The sequence below is a fragment of the Alosa alosa genome, chromosome 20 (assembly GCF_017589495.1).
Source record: "Alosa alosa isolate M-15738 ecotype Scorff River chromosome 20, AALO_Geno_1.1, whole genome shotgun sequence".
Lineage (NCBI taxonomy): Eukaryota > Metazoa > Chordata > Actinopteri > Clupeiformes > Clupeidae > Alosa > Alosa alosa.
The window spans coordinates 9,790,779-9,805,364 of NC_063208.1; the positions used below are offsets into that span (position 1 = coordinate 9,790,779).

Sequence of the window (14,586 nt, forward strand, 5' to 3'; positions counted from 1 at the left end):
ACTGTATCTCACTCAATGAACAACATCTCAACACTAAATGAATGATGATCCGTAATTGTCATCAGATAACCTAGTCATATAGGTAGACATTCAGTGTGTTTGAAATAATTAATTCGATAATATTTTCCATCTTTGCAGAGGAAAAGTTTTGTGTAAAGGGAATTAAAGGCCTGTCTCATATAGACGCCTGTCTCTAATACTAGCCGGTGCAGTTTGTCGATTTGGGAAAATAAAAGCCCGGGCTATTATTTGGAGTTTTACGGTATTTTGTAGTACTGTGCAAATGGTGTATGGGGCAAGTGGGGGCAATATGTGGCCGTGTGTGTATGGGGGTTGTGGGGTAATCTGGGGATAAACCAGGTCTTACCTGTGGTTCCTGTGCAGTGTGAGCTGGCAGTCCCTGCAGGTGAGCTGACCACAGGTGATGCAGTAGAGCTTGTAAGGCTCGTCCTTATGGATGGGGCAGTAAGTCTTCCTGGCAAAACCTGTGGCAAAACAGAAGTCAATCTCAACACACACACACACACACACACACACACACACACACACACACTCCCCTGACCGGAGATAAATGCAAGGCTTCCTCCTTAATATGGCACAAAGTCCAAGCTGAAGGTCCGCTGTTGATAACAAGCCACTTTATTCCTGCTAGGCCCCTCAGACCATCAACCTGAGCCTTTTAAGCTGTGCCAAAATGTAGACTATCAACTAGGTGGCTGATCGTTTGCAGTCACATGGACCAAAGAACAAATTTTTAATATTGAGAGAAGTCTTACTGATATTAGGAATAATATATAGGATAATAGGAAAATCAATGCACAGTATGCATAGACACACATGAGAACAGGAATGTATGATTATGTCAAGGACAAATTGGTAACAAAGTTGCCCATTCACATCCTCCTGACACAGATAACAACTGTTGTGACACTAAGGCTGCATGTGTGTGCATGTCTGCATGAGAGTGTTGTGACACCAATAGTTGTAAAAAACATGGACAGAACGGATTTGTTGAAGTTAGAAGACTGTGTTTAAACAAGTCTTAGAGGCTGTGCAACCTTTACAGGGGTTTTAATACATTTTTAGACTGTATTTGCAATTTCACCATCCAAAAAATGCCAGATGGCACAACCAAAAGCCCTTTGTTCAACACATGATAAACATATCAGAATAAACAGCAGACCTTACCAAACACAAAGGTGTAAAGCAGTCCCCTGTACAGTTAGCCATTCCAGAGTAATCCGGTTTTGAATTCGCAGCAAATTTCGACATGCATCTCCAAATTTGAGCTTTATATGATTTCATAGCCAAATACAAAATAAATGTTACAAATATCGCCTAGATATCAGTAAATATTAAAATCAGTAAATATTAAAATCAGAGGATATACAGCTGACCAAGAGTAAGAGTCAAAGCAATCCTAATGATCACAAAATGCAAAGCGTGCATCTAGGCTATTTGAGTTTCTCAAAGCTGAGCTGTGATTAAATTGTTCCAATACATGATTTCATAACAGGCCAAATAGAAAATAAATGTTATAAACTATAGCCTAGATACTGTATCTGTAAATATTAAAATCAGATGAATTACAGTTTACTTAATATGTCTTGTTTCATGTTTTTGTAATGTTTCATACAGTGATGCAGGTCTACTGCTGTGAATAGGCTAAATACAACTTTGATCATTGTTATGTAGCCTTCCACTGTATACTTAACTTTGGCCTTGGTGCCCTGACGTGTGGCCTTTGTGCCCCATGCCATTAATATGCCCAACTGAAGGCCAAGATGCCTTGCCCCTAAAATTAGGAAATTCCAAGCCTGCTCTCAGTAACGGTCACTTTGGATCATCTTGATGAGGTAATACCTGTTTACTCTTCTCCTTCTTCAATTCAAAATAAACATTCTATGACATTTCATATATGCAAAATGCTCTAAACAATTTAAGCGCTAATGAATAAAGTTATGCACCCATATTTATTTTTGGTTTTCCTTACCTTTTAAATTCTATATTAAATACGTTTCACATAGTGTTTATTTGCTCGGCCGGTTGCGCCACCAGACAATTTGAGGGTTTGAGATGACAAAACAAATATTTACAGAAAAAAAAAAAAAATTATTCATACCCCTGGCAAATATAGATTTACTGTTGAGTTTCTCTTGACCAATATGTTTGTTCTGTCTGAAAATGAGTTTGTTCTGTCTGAAATGAGTTTTTATCTAACATTTTCATGAAAAATGGCGTGTCCAAAATTATTCATTCCCCTTTTTAAATAATCAATAGAAACATCTTTATTTGCATCCACAACTCTCAAAATGGTTCTTATAATATCTACCAAGCCTCTCCATGTCTCCACAATGATTGTAGACCGCACCTTTTTAGCAGCAATCCGGATCTATGATATAAATTTATCATAGATCCGGTCCAGATTAAAGTGCGTGGCGGGCTGCAGTTTGGTCACCCCTGGTATATATAATTATGTTTTTATTTATATATATATATATATATATATATATATATATATATATATATATATATATATAAAAAATATACCTTATTTATGGTAAATAGAAAATTCAAGTTCAAATTATACAGGTTTTATAGAATAAAATGATGGTTGATCTGAATCATTTAAAATTGTTCTAAACTAAAGTAATGGACTCGGACACAGAAATCTGCATGACATGTCATTGACCCATGTGTGTGTGTGTGTGTGTGTGTGTGTTTGACATCATCCTTAACAATAGCACATACCCAAACCCACCCCCAGCTGTAAGCAATGTGGATCTCATTACAAAGAGTACCTTGGCCTCTCAACCCCGCAGGCTGCGATCCACAAACGATTCACTGCCACTGAGGTAGAGAATGTAATCACTTCCCTGCCGAATAATAAAGCGAGTGGCTCAAATGGAGTAACTTACGATACTTTAAAAGCCACAAAGCAAATGTTGTGCCCATTGCTCACGCAAATCTTTAATACATGCCTATTAAATGGCCGAGTTCCTGAGTCCTGGAATGGCGCGCAAATTTATAGAATCCCCAAGAAAGAACATCCCCGATGACCCAACATCTCATTGTTGCCAACAATTTATAAGGTCTTTATGAAATGCATACTTGCCCACATTCTACCTTGGCTCACATAAAATGAAATACTCTCCACCAGTCAAAAGGCCTACGTCAGTCACCAGGGGATGAACGAACATGTCTTCTGCCTAAAGACCGGAATTGATGATTTTAAGCATGACTCAAGCAGGTTTTATGTTGTTTTCCTGGACTTTCGTGATGCTTTCAGTACTCTACAGCATAGTGTCATGCTGCACGTGCTGAAAGAGATACATCTTCCGCAAATCTACATGAACATAATTGAAGCTGTATACTGTATAAAACATCATTCATCCAAGTCATTTGCAACAGTACTGTAACAGATCCGATCCTGCTAGAAATTGGCATTAAGACAGGGTGTCCTTGGAGTGCGGTAAACTTTATACTGGCCATCGACAACTGGCTGAAGTGGTTAGAGCAGTGCGCGCCTGAAGGAGTGTGATCACCACTTCCTGTCCAAGGTTACGCAGATGATGTGCAAATTGCGTCCAGAGATGAGTGCGTAATTCATGAGATGCTTAACCATTCATGCAGTGGTCAAAATTGGAGGTGAAGCAGGCGAAATGTGCCGTCTTTCTTATGAAAGACGCAGCGGAGGAAACCGCTGGTACTCCTCAAAAACAGACAAACCGCCTACATTTACATTACTACAGCAATCAATACGTGTTTATTCACGCCGTGAAACGTACACATACCTCGGCCATAAATTCAATATAGAAGGTAACTGGGAAGAGCAAATCAAAGAGCTCACCAGCGACTACTGCAACAGACTGGACCTCATCGACTCCTGCCCCTTACCCATCATTTTGAAAATTCATGCTATAAGAGAAATAGCCCTGGCTAAAATTCAGCATTTATTTGCAAATATCCGTATTCAACAAAACATACTGACAGAACTAAACAATAAAACGGTGGGACTGGTAAGGAAGTGGCTTGGGCTGAACACGCACTCAACATGAGACATTATCTTTCAGCCCAGGAAGGATGGAGGTCTAGGCATCCCTAACTGCCACTAGAACCAGCCACCTGCTTAACATGTTGAATAACAGTGATCCAGCGGTGAAACAGATGGCTCGTGCGTCTCTTATCCAACATCTACAGAGGCGGAAAGTCCCGCCCGCTAAGGAGGATGATGCACAGTTCCTTGGTTTTAAGTTGAAGGACAATGGCAAACTGGACATCAAAGCAGCTGGATTCGGTGTGAGGTCGGAACTCTGTCATCGGATTGGAATACACCTGAAGTGGGCCAGACCGGACAGCGGAACAGTTGAACTGGATGACATCATTACCGATCCACTCATTTACACGCGCGCAACCTACACAGTAAGCGACACAGTTCGAGATGTCAACAACAGGTGAGAGGGCAGAAATTCTCAAAATGAAGAGCTCACATAGCGCACAACACTGGACAAGTCTCAGGGTGCAGGGAAAACTGGCGCTTCTACCATTTGCAGACTTGCCAACCTTGAAGAATTTTTTTGAATAGCACCAACCCACACACACAGCCATACTTGCAAGACACGTTTTGGATAGCGACCCATCTTTAATGTTGAATATCTATCTAAATGGGATTTAATGTGTTCCTGAAAGTGCAAACTGAATCTTTTAGGAGTAGCTCTAATGTTAAAAATCTGTTTTAGAGCCTAATAATATTGTCCAATGAAAACTACTTGATAGGCACTGATGTGGGTATGTTGTCCCTTTTCTTTTATGTGGGCCCTATTTAATCATGCCTGGTATTATACCTCTTTTCAATCCATTATTATTAAAGATTTATTTTGTAAAGAAATACATCTATCGCCCATGTTATGCCAACATATCTAATTCACCTGGATGTAGGCTACAGTAGATAGAGGCTTATATACATCTGCTGTTGTCAGTGTGTAGTCTATCCCTTTACTCACAATAACCTACATGTTTTGTTTATTTATATATAAAAAAAAAAATCATTTGTTCAATTATCACCTGCTGACTAATGATGCTGACACACTACTGAGGGCTTTTAAAGAATTTCACTTGCATGTGCACTCAAGTTTCTTTCAGATCGCAGTGTCTTTCTGCCATCTGTGAGGCTGCAATGATTATATGGCTCTGATCAGGCCTACATTATCCCAACAACAGTGATAGGTGCGCGATCTCCATCTGTAAGCCTATTATTTGTTCTCACTTGTTTTCATGCTAATAATCAAGAAGAAGGATCCATATGCTCCACAGAAAAAAAACTAATTGAACACTCATTAATGAGCACCTCAAACAAAATATTTCGCCTTGGTCCACTTTCAGACTCATTGTTAATGGCTGCATTTTGCCTTGGAAAGGTCTGCGCGCCATTAGCGCCTTAGTTATGAAAACTAACCATCATCGACACATTGGAAATATGCTAACTGAAACAACTCGTGAACAAGTAATAACTTTACAAGACATAGTCAAACTATTAGGCCTAGGTGAGTTTACAAACGCACTTCGTGGAACATTTTTTGTTTCAGAGCAAAACAGCAGGTACGGGAACGCGAATTTCTAAGTGAACACTTCACACCTCATCAAGTCTTTCATTTACAGTAACCAACCGTTGGCTGAAGAAAAAATAACAAAGAGAGGCCACTATGCTTTGCCTGTCATTCTCATTTGTCACTTTCTCTCTGTATCTTATCCTCGCATGAAATATATTAGCGGGAGATTCACATGCTCAAGGAGCTTTTCAGAAAAGCTGGATGTCTGCTTGTTTTGCGTAGTTTCAAGTAAAAAATCGTAGCGGTGTATTTTAATGTGAAAATGCGTGGTTGCTACGCAAAATGCATATAGGTTCTCTCCCTCCCTCTCTCCCTCTCTCTCTCTCCCTCCCTCCCAGAATCACTCCCTGCTCCGCACCATATTTTCAAACCCCACTCTTGGCAAAGATATTCTCACGTTTACCATCAAATCGCGCCTTCAAGTCCTCCCAACAAGATCAAACCTGGCTATGTGGTACCCATCCAACTACAAACGAGACTGCATTCTTCACTCCGCTAACTATGCTAATAAGACCACTGCACATGTCCTGAATGGATGCAGTTTTTATAAAGGACTTTACATAGCAAGGCATGATAGACTGATGGACTTAGTGTCACAAAGAATCAAAAAAGTACAGGAGGGAACGACAAAAATATACAAGCACCACACTGTACAAATGGACTGGTTCAATGACGAAAACACCAACAAAATCACTTTCTGTAATATTCCAAATTCCCCAGATATCACCATTATAGATTACAATAGTAAGAATGTGACTATTGTTGAAATAGGATGTTTTTTTGATTTGTACATGGACACTTGTTTTAACTCCAAGCTGCTGAAATATCAGCCACTTGCTGACATCACAAATATGGGGTTTCATTGCAAAATCATCATTCTTGTTTTTGGGAGTCTTGGGCATGTGCACAAACTTGTCTTACGCGGAATGCAACTGTGTGGACTAAGCAAGCCAATTCCAAAAAATCTTGCAAAATACTGCTCCATTTCTGCAATAATAGGTAGTTTATCCATCTGGAAGCGACTATGCCATGTTTACCCATAATCAGGGCTTAAAATTAATTTTTCAAAATGGGGGGGAATTCCCCCCTTAGGTTATTCATGTAGGGATTTTTACACAATTTTTTGGGGGTCGATTCTGATACCAAGTCAAGAATTGCGATTTCGATACTTCTTCGATACTTTTAAAAAAAAGTGTTTGATTTTGGGGCCCCCACCACCCTGACGTAATCAGTAATATACTGTAGTGGGATCATTCACAACAGTGGACCTCCTAGATTGTGCTTGACTCTCTCCACACACACACAAACACACACTGAAAATGATGGCTTATGTGATATGTTTCTATTTCATATATTTTTAAATTCATATAGAGTGTATTTATTTATTAATGCATTTTTTAAAGTATAGCATTTTACTAGTAATTACTAGTAGCTAAACATATTTAGTAATTTTAATGCCTCATATTGACGTTTAACTTATACTTAGGCATATCTTTAATGTGGTGTGTAGGTCTAATTGAGTGCACATTGCTGATGAGTAGGTGTAATTGAGTGCCTGTCACTTTAAGAAATATGTGAGAGTAATTAGCCTCCCTTCAGCCTGACGGTTTTAGGCTAGTCGCTAGTGAATAGAAGTTGTGCATAGTGCGGTATGTGGATGCAAATCATTATGTTTTCTATGTCATTAGATACAATAAATGTTCAAAAAACTAACATGTCGAAGACAATCTTTCTGGGATCAAGTGTTGACATGACCTGAACTAGCAGGATAGTTACCAAGGAGCTCTTTCCAGATGTAAAAGTTTGCCATGGTTGCGTAGCCTATTTGCGTAAGGCAATACCCGCAATCCCGCAGTGAAATTTAAGCCCTGCATAATCATGCAGTTCAGAATGAAAATAGCGCAATCCATTCTGTGTTTGATCAGACCTGCCTAAGTGTGTAACTTACTTCCTTCAATGTTTGGTTTTGTGAATCTTCCCCCGTGTTAAGGTCCAAATAAAAGCATTAAAATGTGTGTGTGTGTGTGTGTGTGTGTGTGTGTGGTTTACCTGAGGAGGTCATCTGGGTCTTTATGGTGTGGTCTCGGGTCATCCGTACCCTCCTGTGCGCCGACACACACTCCACACACAGCGCCTCCCCACACTCGACACACCAGCCCTCAACGGCAGCACTCTCACATCCCCCACACTGGAGGGAGGGGAACACACATATACACACACACAAACACACAATAGCAGTAAATAGGAGAGCCCTCATTTTAGGGTTGCACAATTAATCGAATTTTAATCACGATCACGATTTTGGCTTCCCACGATCAAATTTGCGTGATCGAGCGATATTAAAAATGCGTGCTCTACCCATTGAACCAACCTGGCAACCTATAGAACACTCCGCTACAAAACAATGTGCCTGCATGCAGCCTACCAATGACAACTGTTCCCTGCACTGCTCAGCCTGATGCAATGCTCAGTTTGGATGCACTGTGGACTAGTAGCATTATGTTAACTATTAGTAGGCTAGTTAGACTATACAAAAAAACGACGATCAAAAATCAAATGTGTGGCACAGCAGGCCAAGAGCTTGTCCCTCGAAACGGATCATCCGTTGTTCGAAAATATTTCGGATTTCAGGCAAGTGGAGTTAACCAAAAACGTAAGCAAAGCAGGGCTCTCAACTCATACCGTGAAACACATCACATCAAACCACACATGCCTTTTTATCACGTTAACTTTTAGTCCTTGTTTGCTTCCTCCGATATAGCCTATAATAAGAGTTGAGCTAACGACGGGATCCGTGAATTATATTCATGTATTTTATAAGCTACATGTGCAACCTACAATGCATATGCGTTTCAAGACACAGCCTACTCAAAACGAGTGAACAATAATGAAATTGTAGCCTACACATCAGTGTTTTACATATCAACGAATGACTAAACCAGGGGTGTCCAAACTGCGGCCCGCCACGCACTTTAATCCGGCCCGCCGAGCATTTATTAGTTTATCATAGATCCGGCCCGCCACACTTTAATCCAGCCTGCCAAGCATATAATTAGGTTATCATAGCTAGCTATTTTTTTCCCAGCGATAGACGACGTTGTGATTAACTTCAGGCTACTGCAAACTGCTTTACACTCTTCCTAAAGAACGTTTACAATGTCAATATCAAAACAGCTTGTTACATCGAGATACATAGTATTTCCATTGCAGCAGATCTAACTACGTTATGCTACTCCATTTTATTGGGAACGCATTTGAGCGTGCACACGCAATAGAGCTGGTAAGTCCCGCCCTTTCCGCTATTCCTGCTGGACTTCTAGATTGAAAAATCGTTAATGCAAGTGAATGTGAGAAAATAATTATTTTCTGGTCCCGTTTGAATTTTGCCATGAATGTGAACATATGTTGTCTGTGAATTTTTAATATAAATTTTTAGTGTAAAGATTGCTACAATTGAGCGGGTAGAAGTTTGATGCGGTTAAACTTTGTGTGAGAGCACTTTGTGGACTACAACTTTCCGACGACAGCTAACTAGTTTCCCATAACAACCATCAGTTGGTCGAGATGTAGAGGGTTATTAAGATCGACTTTGAACACAGTGAACCATACAACTTTACAATCACACTGTATCATAGTGTTAATGTGTTGAGTGAAGCTAGACATATCGAATATTTTTGTTACCATGTGTGTTTATTCCTGCCGTTACAAAAACTAGCATCTCAGTTAATGTTAGCAATTAGAGCTAGCTCACGTCACAGGCGACATGTAGTCTTTCTCGTTATGTCTTTTCCACAACTGATAGCGAAGAATCATATAATATACTGTCAAACTTCGTAACATGAAAAATTATATTAAAATTCACAGACAACATATGTTCACATTCATGGCACAATTCAAACGGGACCAGAAAATAATTATTTTCTCACATTCACTTGCATTGACGATTTTTCAATCTAGAGGTCCACTGGGGGTTTAGCGGATGGGCGGGACTTACCAGCTCTATGGCAACAGTTCCCATTACTGACCATTTACAAACTGAGTGGGCACAGCACTAGCCATAGGCTATTTGAGTGGATCTGGCAAAGTGTCTTAAATTGACAGTGCACCATTTATAAATTAATTAAAAAGCATCAAATTAACAGTATTTCTTAATACTTTGTAATTACTGTGTTGCCGTTAACGTTTCCCCAAATATTAACAAAGTAGCAAGCTGGAAGTTTGGAAGTCGCAGTCAATCTATATTTGCAGTAATTTTGGGGAGTAAATGTGAGTGGAAGAATTTGGGTGATTTGGAAGTCCAATATGTTTAAGGGAAAAAATATTTTTGTCACTAAAATTAATTAATAATCGTGATAAATAATCGTGATCTCAATATTGATCAAAATAATCGTGATTATCATTTTGGCCATAATCGTGCAGCCCTACCTTATTTACCCCACATTAGTGAGATACATGCACATGCACACACTGGTCACATGTCAGTCACACGTCTGTCACACACACACACACACACACACACACACACACACACACAGATAACACACACACTCAGATCACACACGCACACAGACACTCATTGAAGGAGCAGTAAGTAGGCTTTCACCAGGACCCTTATAAGCCGCACACTAGAGGAAAAAGGGAGGCAGCTCACAGACCTTAAAGTAACACTACGCAAGATTTTATCATCCAACAATCATCTGGCTTTCAGATGTCCAGAGAAACACATCTTTTTTTTTTCACATGGCATTGTTTACTCATTTTCAAAGAAATTACACTTCCGTGTCATTTAGTCCAAAAACTGGCACCACCAACCATTGCAGACCTATTCATATGTATTGACTGACTGATTTAATCTAAATTATGTTTTTCGTCTGTGAGCCTATGACTATCTGCCATGCAGCTTTTTCCACCATTTACCGTAGCGTGTAGGCCATCATGCCCAGCTAGGACAGCAAAACCAAAAAACTTGTCAGAACTACCTGTCTGACTACAAGTTTACCAAGAAACGTTTACCAAAGCCTCCTATAGATAAAACTGCCAGTATGCTTATGCCGATCAGGTGGATGTGTTTCCCTGAACAGTGAACCATAGTTGTGCTTCTGTATTTCTTTTCCAACATGCTGATAGGAAGGAAGAGCAAAGGCATGATGATTGTGCCAGCAAAAAGCTACCCATTTACTGGGGATGCCACCCCTCCCCCTGCCTCTCTCTGGGGATGCAGCCAGAGAGCATCAGAGTGTGTGTGTGTCTGTGTGTGTCTGTGTGTGTGTATGTGTGTATGCATGTGTGTGTGTGTGTGTGTGTGTGTGTGTGTGTGTGTCTGTCTCTCTGTCTGCGTTGGTGTTGGTGTTTGTGTGTATGTATGTGTGTGTGTGTGTGTTGTGTGTCTCTCTCTCTCTCTCTCTGTCTGCGTTGGAGTGTGTGTCTGTGTCTGTGTCTCTCTATCTGTCTACATCAGTGTGTGTGTGTGTGTGTGTGTGTGTGTGTGTGTGTGTGTGTGTGTGTGTGTGTGTATGACCCAGAGCAGCTGTGGGGTCGCATCACAACACAACACCGAGTAAAGAAGGGGTGGAACACTCCTCTCACACTAAAAGCAGTGTTCAGTAGGGTAACACGACTAGAGACATATCTGAAGGCTTTGCCGTGTGATAGGTATGTGATTCTCAGAATAACGAGCGTTGTTCAAAAAACTACAGTCATGACAATATGGGATAGTTCAAAAATGGTGTGGTTTATACAATAGAATTGATTGGTAAATCAAGACCCTAAATGTGAACATTACTGCATTAAAAGCAGCTTCCATAACTATGGGGTATAATAAAACAGTCATCACTGACCACCAAGGCTACATGAAACAGACGACTTATCATACTGCTTACGGCAAACACGTCAGAGCAGTCAACACATAACAGAGCTCCCAAGCTGCAACTGATCTCTCTCTCTCTCTCTCTCTCACACACAGAGACTTCAGATTTCATATTTATAGGGTGACTGAGAACCATCTAGCCCAATATACATCACATCCCATTCAGTTTTGTTTACACACGTGATCCCTTGTAAAATTAGGGCTGTACAATATACTATACAATGTACTGAGTGTGTCACTTACTTTCTGTGAAGATGATATGGACGCGACATTGCAGAAGAGAGGATGGGGTGTGACACTTTGAAGGGAGTACAACATTCCACACACCGGACACACTGCAGACAGAGCAACAGACATACCTGTCAACACTCCCGTTTTTCCTGGGTTTCTCCCGTATTTCAAGGTCATCTCCCAGCACCCTCCCGTTTTGTTATTTCTCCCGGAAAACTTCCGTAATTTGCATGGCCATCAAACTTCATTTTAAAAACATTGATCCATTCAGGTTGCCAGATTGTGTATGAAATACACCCTACACATACACGATTTAAATTTCAACCGTTTTGTCATAGGCTAAAACCTGGCAACCCAAAGCTGTTGTGAAATTGTTTAACTGATTAACTGAGTTAATTGATTAACACATCACATAAACTGTTATTGAGTGTTGTTGATACACTGAACTTGTGCCCTCGGAACCAAATCTGACAGCAAGCAGCTTTGGAGTTGTGGAAGTAGGCTGCAGGCAGGCAGCTGGTGGATACATAACTGGCATGCGTAAGGTAATGGTAAGGTAAAAGCAACGACCGAAATGCAGTGTTGAAACACGTGTATGAAACGTATTAAATATGCAAACACAGATCCGGTATAAACACAGATCCGGTATAAACACTGACCCCCTCCCGAAAAAAAATCTCCCGTTTTTGGAAAGCTAAATGTTGACAGGTATGGCAACAGACCACATGGACAGGACCACAGCATAGCTGCATTATTTCAAATCTATTACTTTGGAAAACGTACTTACGTGTGTCAGATGTCAAAGTGTCAGACTCCAAAGTGTCAGCACTTTATGGTGTATTATGTGCAGTTCATATGCAGGAGATGCAATATTTGAGACAATAAAAAGCATTGCACTAGAACTACATTTTACTGTAGAGATGCAATATTACTGCAGAGATTCAACATTTTGGACATAAAAATGTTTTTGCATTACATTGTACGTCATAAAACTGCATTTTGTTGTCCCAAATCGGTTGTTATTGTGTAAGGGATGTCACTTACCTGCCAGATACTTCTAGGTCTACAACACACGCTAAAAAACGAGCAGTTTACTGCTGCTGGGCTAGGCTACTTTTTGGGGCAAGTTATTGTTGCAAAAATTCTAATGATTATTGCAGGATAAATGTAAGTTATGCAAGACAGATTCAGACGTCAGACACAGCAACCAACTTAACTTAACTCACCTGCAACTCCTTGATCTGGTGGAGGTATGCAGTTATTGCACATAGAGTGTAGGCATGGTAACAACAGCGGGTTCGTTTCGTTGGCGCTCAGAGAAACCCTGCAAGTGCCGCAGGTTCCCAGAATTGTATCCGTTCCCACGAAGTTCGGCGAGGGCAGGGGAGACATTGCTGTGGGAATCTCTCCACAGAAGTCATCAAGTTATGATATCTCGCACCTCCGTGGGCGGAAGGAATTAAATTAGCTTTAATCACACCAAAACAATGACACAAATACCAATTGTGGCAAAGCGATAAGATTTAAAAAGACAATGTCGTAGCCTACAAGGAACACCACGTTAACGTTAACTTCAAGATGCTTGCTTTCACCAAGTGTCCATACGACACCACAGTCTGCCTTGAAATTAAAAAAGTCATGACGACGATAGGCTACGATGCAAAGTTCAAAGTGATCGAAAATAGAGACGGAAAAATACCTTTGAATCCTCTAAATGTCTACGAGCGTTTGCCAAAGATCGCGGGTTCCTTGAGGTAGCTACCGAATGTTGCATCTCAGGATTTCCTGAAGGAACGGAGGTCGGAGGACGGGGGAGGGGAGGGTCACACATGAGTTTGCTCCCACCCTTATAGTCACGCCCCCTGAGGATGAAACTTCTCAACTTCATGTTGGCTCATCTCAACTTCAAACCCATCCGTTCTTGTCTGTTCAAGAAGACAGACCGTCTCTTTCACAAGATGTGTTCTTGTCTCACATGCAGTCCTTGAAGTGGGCGGGAACGCACTTCTACATTTTGTCCTTAGCGTTCTTACACTTTCCGCTACTTCTCAAACATTGCCGGTAGCCTACCCACATAGGCTAATTAGTGGACGAGGCGCAGGCATACGAGATGATTTCTTGCAGGGTTCAGAACGGTTCAGAAGTGGCTGACCACTCACCAGCAAATCATAAATATAAATAGCCACACGACATCCAATCAAAAAATAGCATTCGATGTATCCGGGTAAGATACCAAAATAGATGATCTCCCTGCAACCACGTTATCGATGCGCAAACACAAGGAGTGCAGTCAAGTTGTTATAGGATTTTACAGATGCGTTTGTCTAAATTGAAATTACAACAACACAATAGTTAAATGTAACAGTAGGCTAAGTTTTTTTTAAAAAAGGGTAAGACTAGGCCTACATTAAGGAGAATAGCAATAATAAACAACGTCAATTCAATCAATAATGAAAATAAATAAATAGCCTATAGGCTACTATAATATAGGCCTACAAACCATAGTGCCTAAGAAACGCTTAATAAACTGTGCATGTTGAACAGATATGCCTTTAGACCCCTCTTGAAAGACCCAAAACTATCACAGGAATAGGGAGCACTGGGCAACTAATTCCACCAACAAGGAACCACTGAGGAAGAGTCTTGAATTTGACCTAGCGTTTGCATTGACCCTGCATGGTCGACACTTTAGAAATTAATATTTTAAAACCAAATGAATGTGTCATTATTATCATTTAATTAATATAAAAGTGTTTTACTTGTGTCACAAATATACACCCTTTGCAGTGGCAGATGCTGGTCTTTGGAATAGGGGAAGCTCTGATAAAAAGGGAGATGAACAGGTCTTTTGTTTCCATAATATTTTAGAGGAGGCGGAGG

General features: G+C 40.5%; 1 protein-coding gene across 2 annotated transcripts in view; it reads right to left on the bottom strand.

The window, feature by feature from the left end:
- LOC125285536 overlaps positions 1-13,531 on the bottom strand; it is a 42,831-nt gene extending 29,300 nt beyond the window's left edge. For both annotated transcript variants that reach the window (XM_048230051.1, XM_048230050.1), the window contains exons 1-5: positions 13,406-13,531; positions 12,933-13,147; positions 11,719-11,810; positions 7,659-7,797; positions 368-485 (exon numbers count right to left, since the gene is read on the bottom strand). In XM_048230051.1, coding sequence (XP_048086008.1) covers positions 368-485; positions 7,659-7,797; positions 11,719-11,810; positions 12,933-13,098 — 515 coding nt within the window. In that variant the 5' untranslated portion in view covers positions 13,099-13,147; positions 13,406-13,531. The remainder of the gene's footprint in view (positions 1-367; positions 486-7,658; positions 7,798-11,718; positions 11,811-12,932; positions 13,148-13,405) is intronic.
- Between the last annotated feature and the right edge of the window lie 1,055 nt (positions 13,532-14,586).